The sequence below is a fragment of the Bombyx mandarina genome, chromosome 22, assembly GCF_030267445.1.
Source record: "Bombyx mandarina strain Sakado chromosome 22, ASM3026744v2".
Classification (NCBI taxonomy): Eukaryota; Metazoa; Arthropoda; class Insecta; order Lepidoptera; family Bombycidae; genus Bombyx; species Bombyx mandarina.
The window spans coordinates 6,847,248-6,870,083 of NC_143228.1; the positions used below are offsets into that span (position 1 = coordinate 6,847,248).

The 22,836-nt window shown below is 40.2% G+C and overlaps 2 protein-coding genes across 3 annotated transcripts in view; both read right to left on the minus strand.

Moving 5' to 3' along the window:
* Positions 1 to 1,224: 1,224 nt before the first annotated feature.
* On the minus strand, positions 1,225 to 12,834 carry LOC114249273 (uncharacterized). Of its 2 annotated transcripts, XM_028182779.2 has the most exons (4): positions 10,523 to 12,834; positions 9,527 to 9,718; positions 7,714 to 7,886; positions 1,225 to 1,759 (listed from the first exon to the last, which is right to left on the minus strand). In XM_028182779.2, the coding sequence occupies exons 1-4, from the start codon at positions 12,416 to 12,418 to the stop codon at positions 1,552 to 1,554; spliced, it is 2,469 nt and encodes an 822-aa protein (XP_028038580.2). In that variant the 5' UTR covers positions 12,419 to 12,834; the 3' UTR covers positions 1,225 to 1,551. The 2 variants fall into 2 exon arrangements, with proteins under 2 accessions (XP_028038580.2, XP_089593213.1); XM_089737087.1 differs by lacking the exon at positions 9,527 to 9,718.
* An 88-nt stretch (positions 12,835 to 12,922) lies between these two features.
* The window catches only part of LOC114249287 (protein FAM107B), a 33,871-nt gene continuing 23,957 nt past the window's right edge, over positions 12,923 to 22,836 (minus strand). The window contains exon 4 of the mRNA XM_089737088.1: positions 12,923 to 16,014. Within this exon, the coding sequence (XP_089593214.1) occupies positions 15,854 to 16,014 (161 nt within the window). The 3' untranslated portion in view covers positions 12,923 to 15,853. The remainder of the gene's footprint in view (positions 16,015 to 22,836) is intronic.

Here is a 22,836-nt window from a genome sequence, read left to right on the forward strand (position 1 = left end):
CAAATAAATATTTTATTTCCTTTATGTTTTTATTAAGCGTCCTATCAAGACTTGTCCTGCTGCAAATCTGTATTCTGATATTAAAAGGTGATGTTTATATTTTAAACTTAGGTTTACTGTAATTTCTTATGTGTGCCTTTGAATATCAAGGCATCTCTTCCGGTGGGCTTTGTGGCAAATCTTTGTGAAAAGTGACAAATCACCATAGAATAGGCAGCACGGTTCTCTGAGCACCTGTGTACTACGATCGCAAATCGTGATTTTCTGGTGGTAAGGCGTATTTTAAGCAAGCTCCGGTGCGTATAACGACACTGTCTATTTTTGCTGCAGTCATATGTTCTAGTAGATAGGACAGTAGTTGTACATTAGAATACTACTGAAACTACGACCTCATTTCCTAAGGTGAAAGACGGCATTCACAGCGTGATGTGTATGGTCTGCGAACACCTTGTTACGCTGAAAAAATAGACCTTTTGAAAATTTTTAAGTGTTACAATTATAAAAACTTTACCGCGTTGCAAAAACAATGCTTGAGCATCATATCTAGTTCGATTTTTAGTGTTATAATGTTTGATTGGATTTAATGAAGGAATTGAAGTGGTCGTGGCCTAAAGGATAAGACGTCCTGTGCATTCGTATGTGGCGATGCACCAGTGTTCGAATCCCACAGGCGGGTACCAATTTTTCTAATGAAATACGTACTTAACAAATGTTCACGATTGACTTCCACGGTGAAAGAATAACATCGCGTAATAAAAATAAAACCCGCAAAATTATAATTTGCGTAATCACTGGTGGTAGGACCTCTTGAGAGTCCGCACGGGTAGGTACCACCACCCCGCCTGTTTCGTGAAGCAGTAATGCGTTTCGGTTTGAAGGGTGGGGTAGCCGTTGTAACTATACGGAGACCTTAGAACTTAAATCTCAAGGTGGGTGGCGCATTTACATTGTAGATGTCTATGGGCTCCAGTAACCACTTAACACCAGGTGGGCTGTGAGCTCGTCCACCCATCTAAGCAATAAAAAAAAAATGAAACCTAAAAATCAAGGTGGAACCTATACATTGCACAATGTACACATGTTTATCGAAGCGTTCGTCGGTAAAAGTGCGCGCCCGAGCGAAACTTCACGATTTCATCTCTGCGTCCGACTTGCTTATAAAATTCCTTGAAAAAAATTTATTAATATACACTTTTTCTAGAAAATAATAAAGACTTTTTCACGCAACATTTATTATAACAACCTTCCGTAAGGTACATTTCTTTCTATCTTATCCAAGATATCTTTAATCTTCTATCCAATAATAATATTATTAAATTTCGTTCACATATTATTACTCTAAACAAAAGAAGTAAAATTGAAAAATAATAGATTCGCAGTCTTAAATTTTACTGTTAGTTAATGGGTCCTGGGAAGGAAATTTAAAATCTAATGTCACTAGATTGGTAAACATTTTATTTTATTTTAATTCCAAACGTATATAAATAATTAAAGCTACACGACGAAATAAACAAATGCAGGTTAAAAATCACTTAAGTTCTATCACGGAAGCTAGCATCTCCTAGTTCTTTTACAGTTATAATAGTATTCGTTATCTGATGTCTCGTACGCTCTGTATCTATGCCGTGTCTGAGGTTCCTCTTCATGATGCTTCCTGTAACTTTGTTCTACTGACGAAGGTCTACGGCGATCAGGCCACCGCCTTCTGGCGTGGTCCTCATATACAGTACGAGACGGTCTACGGGATCTGGTTCTTGAACTGAAATAAAAGCTTGACTGATCACGTACATATTTTTAATGTCAAAGTTCTGTAAATGGAACACGGTGCAATAGAAATGCCACCTTGAGACTTGTGCTATAAAATTTATTATCTGACATCTCATCTATCACTTTGGTCGGAGCTATACAAGAGAAAATCCTGGTCTATGGCCATTGAATTAGGAACTTGTCTTCTGAACCTGATTATTTTTTCTCTAATTAAAGCCATTTACTTTTTTCCCCATACCTATTCGCTGTTAGCCTAAGGGGCTATTACCTATAGCTACGCGCGGACGAGTAGATGGGCTTACGGGTTCAACCTGAAAGAATTTGCTAACACTAGCCCTAGCAAGAGCAATGTTTCGGATTCACCCTGGTGCAAAAGGGTAAGAAACGTGCCGCGGAGTCTCGAGCTCCCGCGGCCGCTAAAATTAGCAAAGCCGCGAACGCGTCGCGCCCCCGCCCTCAGACTCCCGTTGCGCCTCCAGCCCGTGCCACTCCGTCGCCGCGTCCGGTGGCACAAAATAAAACCCAGACCCCTCCCCCGGTAATCCTTCAAGAGAAGGCAGCTTGGGAAAGAATTTCCCTGGCCCTTAAGGCCAAAAATATCAATTTCACGAATGCCCGTAACCTCGCGAACGGCATTCAAATTAAGGTTCGAACACCCGACGACCATAGGGCCCTCTCTTCTTACCTCCGTAAGGAGCGTATAAATTTCCACACGTATACGCTCCAGGAGGAGCGCGAACTCCGTGCCGTTATACGTGGCATCCCTAAAGAGTTGGATGCCGAGCTCGTTAAGGCCGACCTTCTCGAACAAGGCCTACCGGTTAACTCCGTACACCGCATGCATACAGGCCGCGGAAGGGAGCCATATAATATGGTTCTCGTCGCCCTCCAGCCTACCCCCGAGGGTAAGCAAATATTCAACATCCGAACGGTCTGTAGCCTTTCCGGAATCGCAGTCGAAACCCCACACAAGAAAGGCACACCTAGCCAGTGCCATAACTGCCAATTATACGGGCATTCTTCCCGTAACTGTCACGCGCGCCCCCGATGCGTCAAGTGCTTAGGCGATCATGCCACGGCCCTATGCACTCGCGATCAAAAAACCGCGACGGAACCGCCTAGCTGCGTCCTGTGTCGAACACAGGGTCACCCCGCAAATTACCGCGGATGCCCCCGAGCCCCTAAAATAAATCGACGCGTCGCCCGCCAAAACCGCCTCCGAGCTTCCGGCCCAGACATCAAAGCCTCGGCACCCTCTGTGTCGCAAGCTAAGCCAGCGTTCGTTCCGGCGCCGGTGCCCAGTGTCTCGGCCTGGGCGAAACCGCTGCCGTACACGAACACGGCTACAACTCCCTCCTCCGCAATTCGTCCCGCCCCCGCGACTCGTCCCTTTCCCGCGACTTGCCCTCCGACCGCGTCCGACAATCTCGCTTTAGCGATCGACTTCTTTCAGTCGATCAACTTTGAGCGCGTTAACGCTTTGGGCGACGCCATTCGCGCTGCCTCCACTGCACAACACTTTATCGCCGTTGTGCAAGAATACGCCGACGTATACGCGTCATTAAATACGTACGTCCTCCCCTCACTCCGCCGGTAATCAATGGCGTATATAAGTAGAATAAAGAAAAGGATTTTTTAACGCTTACGGTCTCGCAAATCAACGTGATCAGGTTTCTGACTTTTTGCGTGACCATCAAATTGATATCTTTTTAGTGCAGGAGACCCTACTTAAGCCCGCGCACCGTGACCCTAAAATCGCGAACTATAACATGGTCAGGAACGACAGGCTCTCTGCTCGTGGTGGTGGTACCGTCATTTACTATAGAAGAGCCCTGCATTGCGTTCCGCTCGATCCTCCCGCGCTCGCTAATATCGAAGCATCAGTGTGCCGAATCTCACTGACGGGACACGCGCCGATCGTTATCGCGTCCGTTTATCTTTCACCGGATAAGATCGTTCTAAGCAGTGATATCGAGGCGCTGCTCGGCATGGGGAGCTCTGTCATTCTGGCGGGCGACCTAAATTGTAAACACATCAGGTGGAACTCACACACTACAACCCCGAATGGCAGGCGGCTTGACGCGTTAGTCGATGATCTCGCCTTCGATATCGTCGCTCCGCTAACCCCGACTCACTACCCGCTAAATATCGCGCATCGCCCGGATATACTCGACATAGCGTTATTAAAAAACGTAACTCTGCGCTTACACTCGATCGAAGTAGTTTCAGAGTTAGATTCAGACCACCGTCCCGTCGTTATGAAGCTCGGTCGCGCTCCCGATTCCGTTCCCGTCACGAGGACTGTGGTGGATTGGCACACGCTGGGCATCAGCCTGGCTGAATCTGATCCACCATCGCTCCCGTTTAGCCCGGACTCTACCCCGTCTCCTCAGGATACCGCTGAAGCCATAGACATCTTAACGTCACACATCACCTCGACATTAGATAGGTCATCCAAACAAGTTGTAGCGGAGGACTTCCTTCACCGCTTCAAATTGTCCGACGATATTAGGGAACTCCTTAGAGCTAAGAACGCCTCGATACGCGCCTACGACAGGTATCCTACCGCGGAAAATCGAATGTTGCCCTACAACGCGACGTAAAGTCTCGCATCGCCGAAGTCCGAGATGCCAGATGGTCTGATTTCTTAGAAGGACTCGCGGCCTCCCAAAGGTCTTACTACCGCTTAGCTCGTACTCTCAAATTGGATACGGTAGTAACTATGCCCCCCCTCGTAGGCCCCTCAGGCCGACTCGCGGCGTTTGATGATGACGAAAAAGCAGAGTTGCTGGCCGATACATTGCAAACCCAGTGCACGCCCAGCACTCAATCCGTGGACCCTGTTCATGTAGAATTAGTAGACAGTGAGGTAGAACGCAGAGTCTCCTTGCCACCCTCGGACGCGTTACCACCCGTCACCCCGATGGAAGTTAAAGACTTGATCAAAGACCTACGTCCTCGCAAGGCTCCCGGTTCCGACGGTATATCCAACCGCGTTATTAAACTTCTACCCGTCCAACTCATCGTGATGTTGGCATCTATTTTCAATGCCGCTATGGCGAACTGTATCTTTCCCGCGGTGTGGAAAGAAGCGGACGTTATCGGCATACATAAACCCGGTAAACCAAAAAATCATCCGACGAGCTACCGCCCGAGTAGCCTCCTCATGTCTCTAGGCAAACTGTATGAGCGTCTGCTCTACAAACGCCTCAGAGACTTCGTCTCATCCAAGGGCATTCTCATCGATGAACAATTCGGATTCCGTACAAATCACTCATGCGTTCAACAGGTGCACCGCCTCACGGAGCACATTCTTGTGGGGCTTAATCGACCAAAACCGTTATACACGGGAGCTCTCTTCTTCGACGTCGCAAAAGCGTTCGACAAGGTCTGGCACAACGGTTTGATTTTCAAACTATTCAACATGGGCGTGCCGGATAGTCTCGTGCTCATCATACGGGACTTCTTGTCGAACCGCTCTTTTCGATATCGAGTCGAGGGAACCCGCTCCTCCCCGCGACCACTCACAGCTGGAGTCCCGCAAGGCTCTGTCCTCTCACCCCTCCTATTTAGCTTATTCGTTAACGATATTCCCCGGTCGCCGCCGACCCATTTAGCTTTATTCGCCGACGACACGACTGTTTACTATTCCAGTAGAAGCAAGTCCCTAATCGCGAAGAAGCTTCAGAGCGCAGCCCTAGCCCTAGGACAGTGGTTCCGAAAATGGCGCATAGACATCAACCCAGCGAAAAGTACTGCGGTGCTATTTCAGAGGGGAAGCTTCACACGGATTTCCTCCCGTATTAGGAGGAGGAATCTCACACCCCCGATTACTCTCTTTAGTCAATCCATACCCTGGGCCAGGAAGGTCAAGTACCTGGGCGTTACCCTGGATGCATCGATGACATTCCGCCCGCATATAAAATCAGTCCGTGACCGTGCCGCGTTTATTCTCGGTAGACTCTACCCCATGATCTGTAAGCGGAGTAAAATGTCCCTTCGGAACAAGGTGACACTTTACAAAACTTGCATAAGGCCCGTCATGACTTACGCGAGTGTGGTGTTCGCTCACGCGGCCCGCACACACATAGACACCCTTCAATCTCTACAATCCCGCTTTTGCAGGTTAGCCGTCGGAGCTCCGTGGTTCGTGAGGAACGTTGACCTACACGACGACTTGGGCCTCGAATCTATCCAGAAATACATGAAGTCAGCGTCGGAACGGTACTTCGATAAGGCTATGCGTCATGATAATCGCCTTATCGTAGCCGCCGCTGACTACTCCCCGAATCCTGATCATGCAGAAGCCAGTCACCGTCGACGCCCTAGACACGTCCTTACGGATCCCTCAGATCCAATAACGTTTGCACTAGACGCCTTCAGCTCTAGGAGCAGGCTTAGGGACCTCGGTAACCGTACTCGTCGAACTCGACAAAGAGTTCGCCGTGCAACCTAACCCATGAATCAGCTCGCTGAGTTTCTCGCCGGATCTTCTTAGCGGGTCGCGATTCCGATCCGGTAGTAGATTCATTCGCGAAGCAGCTACTCTTGAGTTGTTAGGTCTCCTTCGGAGGCGCTCGGGTAGCTGTTAGCAAATCCCACCCCTCCTGGCTGAGCCTTTGCTCGCCCACCTGTCCTGGTGAAACTGGAAAGGCCTCCGGGCCACCAGTAATCCTTCAATCATAAAAAGCAATGTTTCGCAGAATCTACCACCGGATCGAAATAGCGACCCACTGATAAAATCCGGCGAGAAACTCAGTGTGTGTCTATGGGTAGTTCACTCGTTGAACTCTTAGGTACGGAAGTAAGTATCCTGCCTATTTCTGCCGCGACGTGTACTTGAATTCCAGATTACAGGTTGGGGCAGGCTATTACAATACAATTGAATCTTAGACCCCATGCCTCAAATTGTGTGGTATGATTCACGTTGTAATGTCCAAGGGCTCCGATAACCCCTTTATACCTATTAGATTGAAAGATCGTTCACCTATATATGCAACGAAAAGGTGATTGTAGATTTATAAGATCCGAGAAAATCCGCAATGTTTTATATGCTTAAGTAATGTTGGGACTAAAATTACAAAGATATTTTGAAGATAAGTTGTGCGTTGGATAACCGCTACAATGCAAACATTACAATGAGATATCTCGAGCGGAGTCTTTGAACTTCAAAACATTTCGTGCGCAACGGGTTCGCGTTATTGTTATTCGGTTTGCATAACGCGAATAGACTCGGGTGCGTGTGAAAATGTCGCGAAGTTACGTTATGTGCAAACAACGTTGTGCTAAGAAGGAATTTTAATTTATAATTAATCTTAAAAGAAGTTTCTTTTCCTAAATATTACACGTTGGTGACAGTTGCTTTTGAAGCTGAAATAATATTATTATAGATTTCCCTGTAATTAGCCTTTCACCTTAAAACTGTAACATTATACATTAAAATTCGGACATGGTATCAATGTGGTTAGCGACATTAATGTTGTAAATATAGCATTTTCAATAACATATGCAATAAAATATTTAGACATTAAACACAAAGTAAACCCGGGCCCGACTTTGCATAAAATTTTAAGATCCAACAGCTGTGCCAAGAGTAATTTTTACTAAAACTAGCAACCCGCCTTCGTTTCGCTTCGGAAACTGTAACTTATTATTGATTTCTCCACTATTTAATGGATGTTATTATACGTATAAACCTTTCTCTTCAATCACTCTATCTATTAAAAAAACCGCATCAAAATCCGTTGCGTAGTTTTAAAGATTTAAGCATACATGGGGATATAGGGACATAGAAAGCGACTTTGTTTTATACTATGTAGTGACAACTTATTAAGCACTTACCACACAAATCGTGAGCAAATGCTCGGGTCATGAACTAGAATATGGCTCCACATCATACGGATCGCGAAGCGCTAAGTACCTACGTGTACGCATGCATGTACTCACTTAGATGGTTTTCTAGAATAGTGCACATTTTTCTTTTCTTTCTGCGGCCGCGACACGTATTCTTCGTCGTCTTGTTCGTATTCAAACTCCTCGACTGAAGGTTTCGAATTATGAAAAACTGGCCTAACGTAAGGAATGTGTACAGGATACGGTTTAACCACTGGAACTGTCACCTAGAATAATTCAAAACTTTTGTTAAGGTGAGATTTAAATTGGTGAGCTTTCATAATCATCAATTTTGTTTCGTTTAAAAAAAATAACGCACACACTCACTCGCCGACACCTTAAGATACGAGATTCATTTTGTACATTAAATTTTATGTTTTGATTCATCATAAACATTTGTAAAAAAAAAACAACACTCGACTATTTTCAAATTTTTACTATTGATAACACTTAAAAACTAAGTTTCAAAACTATTACACAAAAATAAAATTCGTTGATTTGAAATGAAAACGGCGCTTACCCATTGCCTATTTTTATATATAGAATTGGTTTTTTTCAAATGATTCTCTACATGAAACCTAAACGATGAATGATGAATTCGTGCTTTGCTTTCAAGGATGCATCATGCGTGTTATCATGCTATTTGTTAGTGCTGGAATTTTATGTGCATCATAAAATGAATAGCGTTATCTTGCCGTTCGATATCAATAAATATTTTAAGCCTTTCCTAAGCCTTGCAACAACAGTACCTTTGCAATTCGATAGATGTTTTAGCAAGACAGTAAGACTTTACGAGTTGCTCGTTGCATCATTCAGAATCATAAAATAGTTTATTCACATTTTATTACTAGTGGTAGGGCCTTGTGAGCCCACATCTTCCATCTTATTTTTTCCACAAAACAGTAATGCGTTTGGGTTTGAAGGATTAAACACTATAGACTCTATAAAACTGAGACTTAGAACTCATCTTTCATGGTGGGTTGAATTTACGTTGTTGATGTCGAGTACGAGTTTTTTTTTTAAATTGAGACTTGAGGTCTATATCGCAATTGTCTCGTAACTACGCAAATTATATTATATTATTACACAATGTTATTCGGAGTTTGCATTTCATTAGAAATAATAAGTAGATGGCTGAGGGATTTGAACGTGGGCATAGTTGTATCTTTTTTTTCCTACCTGAGTTGATAGCCATGAGAAACTATGTCACGTAACCCTGTGTAGATGAGCTGTCGGGGCTCAAACTAGGAGGCTTTGCTAATACTGGCCCTAGCAAGAGCAGTGCTTCGCAGAATCTACCACCGAATCGGAAACGCGACCCACTGAGAAGATCCGGCGAGAAACTCAGCTGGGCTGTGTCTATGGGTTAGTTTACTCACCGAACCCTTTGGTCGGCAGGATTGGGTATTTAATATCTGGCTGTCACGACAAGAGTTTTCGGTCCGTGCCGCCTTCTCAAAGTAGCGCACTGATGACGATACTTGCTAACGGAGTCAAGCTCCAGGTCATCATGGAGATCCACATTCCTTAAGAACCACGGTGCTCTGACGGCTATCATGCGAAAACGGGGTTGAATGACTTGAAGGGGTCTCAAATTAGTGCGTGCCGCTTGAGCGAACACTGCACTTGCATAGGTCATGACCGGGCGTGTGCAAGTTTTATAGAGTGTCACGTTATTACGAAGTAGTTGCATCACTTGATACAAATAAACCGGACGTTTTATCCTTTAAGCCACGACGAGTAAACAAGGAGACTTGATCGTAGCCCATCTGATGTTACATTGTGGCTGGAGTCATCACAACGTAAATGCTATTATTTTATCAGGGCACGTGAAAATTAGTACCGGCTAAAAAAATTTTAGACTGACCTCTTTTTCCACCGTCACTGGTACCGGCTTTTCTACCGGATAAGGAACTTTTTTAATAACAGGATAAGGTACTGGTTTCTCTATAGGTATTTGCAACTCGTGGACCACTGGCACAGCCACGGGCCTCGACACCGGAACATGGACAGGGTAGGGCTGGGGCACCGGTACTATTACTGGATGGGGAACTTCAATCTGTAAGTTCGGTAAAACGAATTCTATATCTTCGTATTTACCTCTTCAATCTTCTAAGCTTACCATTAACTGTCTCTTAAAGACATTTTCAAGACCGCTTTAATAAACATACATCAAGAGCTACATGGAGACATTCTCTCAAAAACTGTAATTCTCTATCAAGTAATGATATTGTAGTAATGAATATGAGCCACCATTTTGCTCTAATACCAATAATAATAATAAATATATTTTAATAAAATTAAGACACATCATAACTTAAAGTTAAAAACAAGTGTCCCAAGGAAACTACTCAAGAAATTGCTTTCACTATTCATTGAAAGCTAATCTAGCGCAACACTATTCACAGACTATGAGTCGATAGACCCATAATAAGAATATCCAATACTTTCTTCAGTTACTCAGTGTTTTAAAATTGGCGACTTAGGAGAAATCCTAGTAACTTTAACTTTCAATAATGACTTGTGTTGCTGAATCGTAATTTTATTTCCATTTTATTATTGTATGTAGGTACCTACTGTTCTTTTATCAACCTCGATCAATTAATTATTGATATATTCTGAAAGATGTTCATCTAAACGCTTGGATGCACATTATCTTACTGACCAAGAACAAGAAAATAGTGCGAAACGTAAGCCAAGAGATTTTCCGATCCGCATTCCATCTAGATTTTTTATAAATAATTTAGCCATGTGGTTTCACAAGCAATTTGCCCAATGGATATATTAATTGCTGTATTAAAAATGAAACATGCTTTCGGTAACTTAAGAATAAAATGCCATGGTCATCGATGTTAATACTTACCGGGTATGGTTTTGGTACAGGGATATGTAAAGCCTTCGTATCTGTTCCTAAGCTTTCGTAATCCCGAAAATTGGAATCCCTATATTTCGATCTCAAATATGATTGCCTCCACCTGTCCACGACTTTGTTATAATAATCACTATCATCTGAACTACTGTATGCTGTGGGTTTGTAAGTTGGAACATATGATGGACGAGATGTATCTTGATTTCTTAAGCCCAGTAAATCCTCTTCAGATTTAAAGCGGTTTGGTTCTTCGTTATTCCAATCTTTAGGTCTGCTAGATTTGTAGGGATTATGATAGCCATAGGGCCAATAATTTGGTTTATTTTCATATGGAGTGGAGTGGTAGTGATGATATTTATTCCGTTTTGGTATGCTAACAATTTCATCATCAAGGTTATCACTGAAATGTGGGTGTTTTTTAAACGATGGCAACTCAGTTACTTCATAAGTATTTCCCCAGTATGAGCTAGAAGACGGCGTGGTGCTCAGTTGACTTCTATAAGCATTAGAAAAATCATTCAACTTCTGTTGCGAGTCTTTAAATGACTTGATACTAGAATAATCACTAAACGAAATTTCAGGCATTTTTTTAAAAGTGGAAAATATCTGTTGCTCTGGATAATTCAAATCCACTAAGTTACTGCTTGCTGGCACAATTTCATCAATATTATTTAACGGATTTCTCGATTCATTAGATTCGTATTTAAATGTCATATTTATGTTATTATTTGAATACTCGTATCTTTTGCCATGTGACCAATCTTTCCAGTTACGTATACCTGTGCTATTTTTATTTAAAAACCAGGGCTTTTCTTTTATTTTTTTCTTGCTTTCTGTAGATTTGATAGGTTTTTTATAAGGCTCGTTTTCGTTGTTATTTGGAGTAACACTATTTAAACTATAATGATTAGAGAAAATCGCATTATCGTCATTTATATTGATATGTTTATTAAAATTGTATTTGCCATTTATACTAGATCCACTTTTTACCATTTGACTATTATTTTCGGACACTGCATTTTCATACGCATTCCCAGAATGAGAATGTGGCAAAGAACCATAATCGATTATGTCCCTGGGTGTGGTTGTTGAGATACTATGAAATGAAATGGGGTAATGTGGTTTGAGATTAGTGAAATCGACGACTTTTTGAAATTGAATTGGTTTATGTGTATTCTGAACTGCATTGTTTTCATTAGTATTGAATTTATTAACTGAATTTTGATTTTGTACATTTTTATCCGGATTGTTCGATTTTGTATCACCGTCCGCTGTCGTTTCATGCGTATCTGTTATCATAGGTGTATTAGCATAGTTTTGATAAATATCTTGGCTGGGAAAAGTGTTATTTTCCGTATAATTAAATCGTGTTGGTTCTCTAATTTTACCTTTATGAATTTTGGTACCGTATATAGGATTTTCTCTATCTTCACTATATAACTCTACGGTTCCTATATTTCGGTGACCATCGTTTGGATTTTCAAATGTTTGAGAATTAAAATAGTTAAAATTATTCGGAGGGTATTGAAGAACGCCAGATTTCTGACCGTCATTATCGTTTACGCCATCAAAAGCTTGAGTAGCAAAATTGTTTCCAAAGTCCGTTGCATCGAGAGCAGTAGGGAAAGCGGGCGCGTACAATCTCGTTGATGATTCTTGATTGACACCAGCAGAACTAAAACCAGTGTAATCTGCGGAGGTCGGCACGAAACCGTCGTACGATCCGACATCATTAAATCCAAATGCTGAATACGAGATGACGTTGGCTTGTGGCGTGCTTGTTTCTTCATCGACATACGGTCGCCTGTTTTTCTTCGATTTCTTCGCTTCCGCAGAAATATAGAGGTAAAACAATGCGATAAATAAAATATAAATTCGTCTTTGAGACATGTCGATTTAATCACTAGTATAATTAAGAGCGCACTATGAACATTGTTTGGACGTGATGTTTAAATGGTTTCCGTCCGTCGACTGTGGACGTAATGGAATTATCGCGAAAACTGACTGGCTTCCACGTCTCTATTCGGTCTGACCACTACTATTTACTCCTCGTCCTGAGAAAACGAAAGCGTTTCATGCATGAACAACTCGGAAATTTTCCCCGATTAATTCACTAATAACATGTTTCGATGCATTCTGATAATTGTGAATATCGAAGCGTGAAAGAAAATTACCTTATCGCCTAGGAAATGTGTCTTCCGTCTTTTTTGTTACTCCTATTGACATATAATGTTAATTTAGATATGTGACGTTTCCAGTTAAAAAAAATTAAGCAATCCACTTATAACGTTAATTAACAAAATGGGTAGGTAATAAATATTTACATTCGAACAAAATGCTAATTCAAATTAATGCTAATTTTTATTTGGTTATGCGCGTAAATAAATAAAGAACTTTGCTAAAAACAAGTTTATTTGACTATGCAAATTAATTTCGTACAGCTTTAATTTTCAAACTTTCAAAGAATGAAACGCTTAATAACTACGTTTACGCCATAAACTATCCAACTTAAAATGGCCACGGCAGCTTCCTAAGCTTCGAATAGTCAATCCTTCTTATTACGAAGGCGCCACTTTGTACTAAATTAAAATACAATTCAACTTAACAACAATTTTAACAGAAAAAGAAACGAAGTATTTAGTGAAAGAATAACAAGTGGAATGACTTTTAGTAATCTGATATTTGAAAGTTATCAAAATTGATGAACAAAAATTTACATTTCCACTTTCCACTACTGATAATGTCCGATAGGTAATAAACAAACATGCGAATAGGCACAGTGGAGAATTTATATCGTAAGAATGAATATATAATAATTATATAGTTCCTAGAAGACAACGTTACTAGAATTTTAGAGATTCTAAATGTAATCTATACAACTATTACTAAATTATTTATGGTGATTATTATTTTTTTATTATAAACTCCGATAAACGTTTATCATGTATTATGATATTTTAATATAAAGTTTAAACACTCAATAGAATTACGTACATATACATTTAATATTGTGACTTAGACATTTTCTTGCTACAGAACATCACCTAGGTATAACAATTTATATGGGTTCTTTCACCTAATATCATTTAATATCTATTAATTTGTGAAATCTGTCTCATTTATTAGACATCGAATAAAATCTATAAAAAAATATTCTATCTTTGAATTTGAACACTTCGAATGCAAACATACTGGTCGACTATTAAGGGTATTTCAAGTTTAAGGCCATTACAATACAAGTGCAAGTGTATAGGATCCAAAAAATGTATTATCTTTAAAGGAGCGTTACATTTTCCGATAACATCTAAGACGTGAACAGACACTACAATAACACTATTAAAATATATATATGTAGAATTTCTTAGTATGTACTATGATTTTGTTTTTTTTACTCTAATATTCATAGGATATCTACTTTTAAAATATGAATAAAACGTTTAAATATCTATCCAATATACTCTCTATAACTGTCAATATCTATCTACGTTCTATAAGGTGTTTCATAAAAAATGTATTTGTATTAACAACTATCAAAACTATTTGTCGAAGTTAGAAGGCTATCCACCAATATTTTTTATTTACCAAAAATATATGAATAGGCAACGTTAAAGGCGTAACCAGTAAGAGATGCATGTTCATAATTGTGTACAGTGAGCTTAGTGCGAGATTTTTAACGTTTTCGATAGCGTAAAAGTTAACTCAAATTGGTTGGAACGTTTGCCTACATTTGCCGCTAGGGGCGCTGTTCCAACTGCATTCAAATATAAGTTAACTTTTACTTTATTGATAACGTTAAAAAACTTGCACTAAGCACACTGAACGTGACTTAGTTATTACAGATTTGTTTTCTGAATTATTTTAAACTTTCGCGACCCTTACGATACGATACTATTGTTATTATTATACACACTGTTATTTAACGAGTTCTTGTAACAATTTTAACAAGCAATGTGTTCCCCTATATTTTGACGCCGCTGTAAATCTATATTTAGTAAAAGAGGATGCATGTTTAAAATTTTCGGAAAAGTGTCGATACCGTTAAATTATAGGGTAGGGGCGAGTCATTGAGTGTTAATGGTGACACCAGAAAGAGACTAGAAAGAAGGTAGACAGATTTTTCCGTTCATGGCATCCTACCCGCAGTCTTCTGTATATCCGTGATCATGGTCACTGTTGCAAGCGCCAAATTGAGATTAGAACCCGGTAAATAATAGTGTGTGTAGTTTTCTGGAATTCTCCATAAAATAATGGACATAATTTTCGGTCTGATTTGTGAAAATAATGATATTGTGTATCGAGTTAGAACAAAGAACATAGCTGCTAACATTGACAAAAGATTTAATCTTAGGTTGTGACTAGCAATTGATTTTATTGAGAGTTAATTTTTTGGCATTATTTTTTGTCGCAATCACAGAGAATCAACATTCATTTGTTCACATCTGATGGTAAATAGTCACCGCCCATGGGCACTGGCAATACCAGATACCGGTTAATCTGTCTAATCTAGTTCTACCATATGTTTTTACCAAAATTGACAATAGCTTGCACTATTCGTTTATTCTTTTTTTAATTTTTGGTAATTAAAAATATTGGTGTACAGTGAGAACGTTAGAGTGAACTTCTACATTTTTTTGTGACGTTAAAAAGTTTAGAAAAATATCTTTTTTTTACTCTTGTTGGAGTCGACATTACCCTTATGGTTAACATGCAGTCGATGCGTCAGTCGTTCATTGCTCGATTCTATAACATTACGTATTTGTCAATTCTCAATTTAAAAAATTAAGCTGAAAAACGTAATAAATAAAAACATATTTCAAACCGTCAAACTCGAAGAAACTCTCCAATGAGAGATCTATAATAATCCAAGTACATAATAAATTGATATTTTTTGTGACACTTTTAGTGATTACTTGTTGAAAAACAATTAGGTATCTATACAAATATTATAAAGTATTATAAGTAATCATATTAACATTTTATACCATACAAGCTTTGCAAACAAAATGTTTCACACTCACACCATCTACAACCAACAAAACGCAAACACTCAATTCAATGGTAATATTAAACAAACACGCCTCGTGTATAATCAAATCTGAGCAGCCTTGTATTATTATTTAACTCTGCGCTAGATGGCGATGCAAATAACTCAAATTCATCCATCTAGATGGCGCTGCTCGTATTTAATCTGTGGCCTTTTTATATCGACTTTCTGAACAAGACATGTGCCGTCCTAACCAGTTTCATTACTAAGAAGACATAGTTCATAGAATATAGTTTAGTACCAGAAGGATTCTCTAAAGGTAGACGACGAAATTTGGAATTTCAGTGTGCAGAGGCTGCCGGTGTGTGCGCGGGAGGAGCCGCATGTCTCAAGCGCGCCCGTATCTCTTGCAGGGTCGGGTTTGTGCCCGGCTCTACTTCTTCTGTAGTCTGCTCGGCTTGTTCTAATCGCCGAGCCCGCTCTGTCAGGGCGCGCTCTAATTCTGGAAAAAAAGAAAAAAAATCATTGAGCAACTCCGTGTGTACGAACCTCCGACCTTTTTTTTATGATTGAAGGATCACTGGGGGCCCGGAGGCCTTTCCAGTTTTACCAGGACAGGTGGGCAAGCAAAGGTTCAGCCAAAAGGGGATTTGCTAACAGGTGCCCGAGCGCCTCCGAAGGAGACCTAACAACTGAAGAGCAGCTGCTTCGCGAATGAATCTACTACCGGATCGCAATCGCGACCCGCTGAGAAGATCCGGCGAGAAACTCAGCGAGCTGATTAATGAGTTAAGTTGCACGTCGAACTCTTTGTCGAGTTGTACGGTTATCGAGGTCCCTAAGCCTGCTCCTGGTGTTAGAGCTGAAGGCGTCTAATGCAAAGGTTATTGGATCTGATGGATCCGTAAAGACATGTCTAGGGCGTCGACGGTGACTGGCTCCTGCGTGATCAGGATTCGGGAAGTAGTCAGCAGCGGCAACGATAAGGCGATTATCATGACGCCTAGTCGCGAACTCTAATCTGTTCTAAGCTATGTTTTCGGTGTTTTTATGAAAGGGTATATACGAATGGTTTAATACGATAATTTGCTGTATAGTAAAAACGAATAAAACATAATATACATATGCTTTCATAAAAATTTACTAATATGTCACCACTTGTTTTCCTTTATTCCAAGAGAATTACTGTGGAATGACTAATCATGAGCTCTCTCGTAACATTTTTCTCCGAAAAAGCGGCGCATCACGATAGAGGGTTATCGTGGCCGCCTCAAACTACATATTCGAGTCAGGCGACGGAACTACGCAAAGCCGCCGTCGCCCAAAATATATCATATCTTATCGGATACTCCGGATCCACTCTCGGTGCATTTAGGCTCTCCTAGCACCGGTCATCGTTCTCGTCGACTTTGAAGCGCAATCTAGCCCGTGGACACAACTCACTGAGTTTCTCTCGGTGGGTCGCAATTCCGATTCGGTGGTAAATTTAGCGAAGCACTGCTCTTGCTAGGACAAGCGTTAGCAAATTCTCTCAGGTTGAGCCCGTGAGCTCACCTACCCGTCCGCGCGTAGTTGGAATAGTCCGATAAGCTACCAGCAATTGCGTTTGGAAAAAACCTAACATTCAAACGAATCATTAAAAACTTCAACAAAAACCACTTTTAATTAATGACGTATTTATTTTATCTACAAACGGAAAAGGAACTTGTTTGTTATCAATCAACTTCGACTCTACTGTTTTGTGAAACCGAATGAATTCTAAATTTAATTAATGAACCATACCCACGACATAAGAATAGTTAGACCGTTGTCTTTACCATCAAAATTACTGACTGACTACCAAGACTACCAACTGGACTTGTATGTACTCAAAACTGTTTTTCGAACAATTTGAACGATTTGAATCGTCGTGGCCTAAAGGATAAGACGTTCGGTGCATTCGTATCTAGCGATGCAACGGTGTTCGAATCCCGCAGGTGGGTACCAATTTTTCTAATGAAATACGTACTTAACAAATGTTCACGATTTACTTCTACGGTGAACGAATAACATCGTTTAATAAAAATCAAATCCGCAAAATTATAGTTCCAGTGAAGGGACCTTCCTAGTGGTAGGACCTCTTGTGCGTCCGCACGGGTACCACCGCCCTGCCTATTTCTGCTGTGAAGAAGTAATGCGTTTCGGTTTGAAGGGTGGGGCAGCCGTTGTAACTATACTGAGACATTAGAACTTATATCTCAAGGTGGGTGGCGCATTTACGTTGTAGATGTCTATGGACTCCAGTAACCACTTAACACCAGGTGGGCTGTGAGCTCGTCCACCCATTTAAGCAATAAAAAAACACAATTGAGAAACAAAGCACAATAAGCTGGATGTAGATTCCACAGCGTTTATCAATAACAGGATTTATGTATGTGGAAATAAATGTAGGTAATGATGAATGCGAACTTTTTCTTGGGTTTTTCCTTTCGCTCGTATCTACTAAATATCTTACTATAAAATGTAACGTAATCATAAACTTTATCTAGTATTGTGAATGTACGAGTAAGTGTAGGTACGAGTATCTAATTACTACTACGTACTGCGTACGTTTATTAGCAAAATGTTTATCACATCATATCAATTTGCCGAAGTCTATTGTATTTGTCTCGTATCTTGAATAGAAATTTAAAAAAAAATATGCCTGAATTCTATTATACAATGATTGTCGAAAATAAAAATCACCAACAAAATACTAAAATCTGTTTTTGCAAATACCGATTACGGTACAGTATTACAAATTGACTGTATCAATTGATTTTCTCACAGTAATATAAGTAATAAGATTCAATATGCCCGCTATAATCACTTCCGATATTTCTAGTGATAGTTTTCTCTTAGGCAAATCAATCGGACAAAGATATGAGCACGATATTTTCACTTTCATTCAGTGTCGTTTTAGGTTTCAGGTAAACGCTGATAAGTTTATTGTTTAAATTAACAAAGGAGGGTTTATTTACAATTATTATTAGGAATATTTATTTTTATTGTACAACACTACTTTAGTTTTTGGGTTTATTAAAAATAGTTGTGCTTGTTGTATTGAATAACTAGCGACCCGCCCTCGCTTCGCTTCGGAAACATTAAAACACACATGAAACCAAAAAAAAAAAATAAAAAAAAAAAAAAAAAAATTAGCCTATGTTCATCAGGGACAATGTCGGCTTCTAAAGGAAAAAGAATTTTTCAAATCGGTCCAGTAGTTTCGGAGCCTATTCGAAACAAACAAACAAACAAATCTTTCCTCTTTATAATATTAGTATAGATGGAATGTTATATTCGCCTTGAAGGTGAACGGCCTCAAGATGCACCTGCGGCCGGTGTTCACATTATGCGCCCAATAATGGCCCTCAAACAAATATGCGAGCAAAAAATCAAACTAAAGATTCGTATTCCGAACGAGCAACCCCGACTCTAACGAGAATAATCATAATTTATTTTGTAGCAACAATTTACGCGTACTAGTGGTTGCCCGGTAGTCGAAATTGAAAACTTATTATTACAATAATTATAGACACTACAACAATAATTATAGACTTGTCGGCGCAAATATGACTATTTACCTACTGATCATCAACTAATTACTCTGTGATAAGAAATTGATGTTAAACAGTTCCTTTTATTGTAATTTCAATACTTTAAAACGTGTTTGAAAAACGTGTAAACCCGCTCACGTGTTTGAAAAACGTGTAAACACGCTCACGTGTTTAAAACGTGTCAACACGCTCACGGGTACGAAGCCCCATAAATACGGCCGTGCTGTCTAGCACTGTTTGATTCGTGTCCGAGCCGTTGTACTGTACGGATATCTCTGTAACGTTGTTATGCTTCTCGTGCAATATACGAAGTTCTCGTGAAGTTCTCGTGAAGTTTTGTTTCGGAAACCCAAACATGAGTCATTCGTCAAGAAAGTGATGACCGTGACGTCGGCGGTGCTGACATCACACTTTTTACAAACAATACGGACGTCCCTACTCCGTCATCAGAAGCGGGATCACACGCCGCCTCCGCTCAGCAACAACCTGGTGACCAGATAACCGTATCGGCGGATAATGACTACCCTCCAGCATCAGCCGATAAGCCTGTACCGTCTGCTTCACAAACCAGCATGATCGAGCAACGGAATCAACAATCAACTGATCAATGAATACAAAAGATAAGTTTTTATTTTTGATTACTAAAATTTCACCACAAAATTCATCTGAAGACCATGATATCCTTACACAACGAACAACACCTTACACATTCTTATCCCACCTTCAATAAATCTACGAGAACCTCCGAGAAATCTACGAGAACCTCCGAGAAATCTACGAAAACCTCCGAGAACCCTACAATAAAATCGCATTAATAGTCTCAAACTTACATAGTTACAAGTAACGCAAGTATAACAGATGCGCTACTAAGAGAAACTTTTTATTCCTGCAGATCAATGGGAATCAAAGAAAACCTACGAGAATCAACGAGGCTGGTGCAGAGCGCGCACCGCCCAAGTGGGATCACATGCCGCCTCCGCTGAGCAACAACCTGGAGACCAGATAACCGTATCGGCGGAAGAAGACTACCCACCAGCATCAGCCGATGAACCTCTACCATCTACTTCACAAACCAGGATGGTCGAACAACAAAATCAACAATCAGCATAAGGATAAGTTTTTATTTTTGATTAATAAAATTACGCCACCACATGAGTACCACAGTGTACGCCACCACATGAGTACCACAGTGTACGCCACCACATGAGTACCACAGTGTACGCCACCACATGAGTACCACAGTGTACGCCACCACATGAGTACCACAGTGTACGCCCACTACATAAGTACCACAGTGTACGCCCACTACATAAGTACCACAGTGTACGCCCACTACATAAGTACCACAGTGTACGCCCACTACATAAGTACTACAGTGTACGTCCACTACATAAGTACCACAGTGTACGCCCACTACATAAGTACCACAGTGTATGTCCACTACATAAGTACCACAGTGTACGTCCACTACATAAGTACCACAGTGTGCGTCCACTACATAAGTACCACAGTGTACGTCCACTACATAAGTACCACAGTGTACGTCCACTACATAAGTACCACAGTGTACGTCCACTACATAAGTACCACAGTGTACGTCCACTACATAAGTACCACAGTGTACGTCCACTACATAAGTACCACAGTGTACATCACAATATAAAACTACACAAAATAAGTTACTTTCAAAGTAACATAAAAAGGTACACAGATACCAATCTCAGAAACAGACATTCCATTGTTTCAGATGAACTCCAAGAACTCTCTGGTGATACACCATACATGGGCGGCTGGTGCAGAGCGCGCACCGCCTGTCAGTATGGCCGTGTCGGCGCAAATATGACTATTTACCTACTGATCATCAACTAATTACTCTGTGATAAGAAATTGATGTTAAACAGTTCCTTTTATTGTAATTTCAATACTTTAAAACGTGTTTGAAAAACGTGTAAACCCGCTCACGTGTTTGAAAAACGTGTAAACACGCTCACGTGTTTAAAACGTGTCAACACGCTCACGGGTACGAAGCCCCATAAATACGGCCGTGCTGTCTAGCACTGTTTGATTCGTGTCCGAGCCGTTGTACTGTACGGATATCTCTGTAACGTTGTTATGCTTCTCGTGCAATATACGAAGTTCTCGTGAAGTTCTCGTGAAGTTTTGTTTCGGAAACCCAAACATGAGTCATTCGTCAAGAAAGTGATGACCGCGACGTCAGCGGTGCTGACGTCACACTTTTTACAAACATCACGGCGGTCCCTAATCCGTCAGACTTATTAATACAATAATTATAGACAATAATTAATTTAAATTATAAGTTTGAACATTATTATGGTTCTATTGTCAAAGACTTTACTTCTATAATCACAGATTTCGCTAAGGCTACACTATAGACAAATAATATTAAAGAAATCAATATTAATCTATTCTCAACTTGACCACAGACTTTAACAATAACCAAAACAGTATTAATGCGTGCGTGTGTCAAATATATATTATGTTGGTGTGTGTAATGTTTTCTTTATTGGTTTAATGTATTTGTTATGCATTATTTAAAAAAAAATAGCATTGTTCACTCCTTCTCTATATTCTCTATAAATGTGAGAAAATTCATACTCCTCCGTTCGCGCAATTTTCATAAAAAGGGGTTTGCTTCACGTATTAATATATATGTAGATAGTAATATGGAACTTGAAAAGGTTTGTTAAACTTTAGTATTTAAATTGTACGCGCTTCGATATCTTCAAGTTTCATAACAACAACAAAAAAAAAAAACAGTTCAACTAATTAATACTTGCTGTATTTATAGGCAATTACGTTGCGGAAATATTACGTGAGCAAATAAACCGAGAAGTCTTCGATTAGTTAGATTCTAGTTTCGTAAATTCGAATAAAAGGAGTGCCAAGATTTAATTTATTTACACGGTCGCAAAATAGTTTTTGCTTTTAGAGCACTTGTTAGTGTAGATTTTTACTATTGGAAGGAAGGACGTGTTTTGAGAGAGCGCTGATGCCACCAATTCAGGAAATGTACTGTTCTTGTGACTTTAGACAGCCATTACAAGTACCATAAAACTTCTACTTTATGTCTTAAGTTGGTTAGCAATAGATTAATAAATATGTTTTTCAAATCCACTCTTTGATTTATCTTTTTTTTTTATTGCCTTTGTAGGCAGACGAGCATACGGCCCACCTGGTGGTGAGTGGTTACCGTCGCCCATGGACTTCAGCAATGCCAGGGGCAGAGCCAAGCCGCTGCTTATTAGCTTTGACATCGAGCGTATTTTATAGCGATATGCATTTTGATCTACCAATGCTACGGCATCTCATATAAAATTACGACATTTTTCGACAAATCACTGAAACGTATGAATAAATCACAGTTGTAATTTTATTGAACTACTAAAAAAGTAGAGTACCTTGAGTTTCGACCCTGTTCATCCGTTGTGTGTCTATTTTTTTTTTTTTAGCTTAGTTGGTTGGACGAGCTCACAGCCCACCTGGTGTTAAGTGGTTACTAGAGCCCATAGACATCTACGACGTAAATGCGCCACACACCTTGAGATATAAGTTCTAAGTTCTCAGTATAGTTACAACGGCTACCTCACCCTTCAAACTGAAACGCATTACTGCTTCACGGTAGAAATAGGCAGCATACATCGCAACATTTAAAATTTCATAATAATACGTTATTATCTTACCTGTTTTGTAATTGCGTATCACTTGAGTTATTCACATTTCGGAACAAT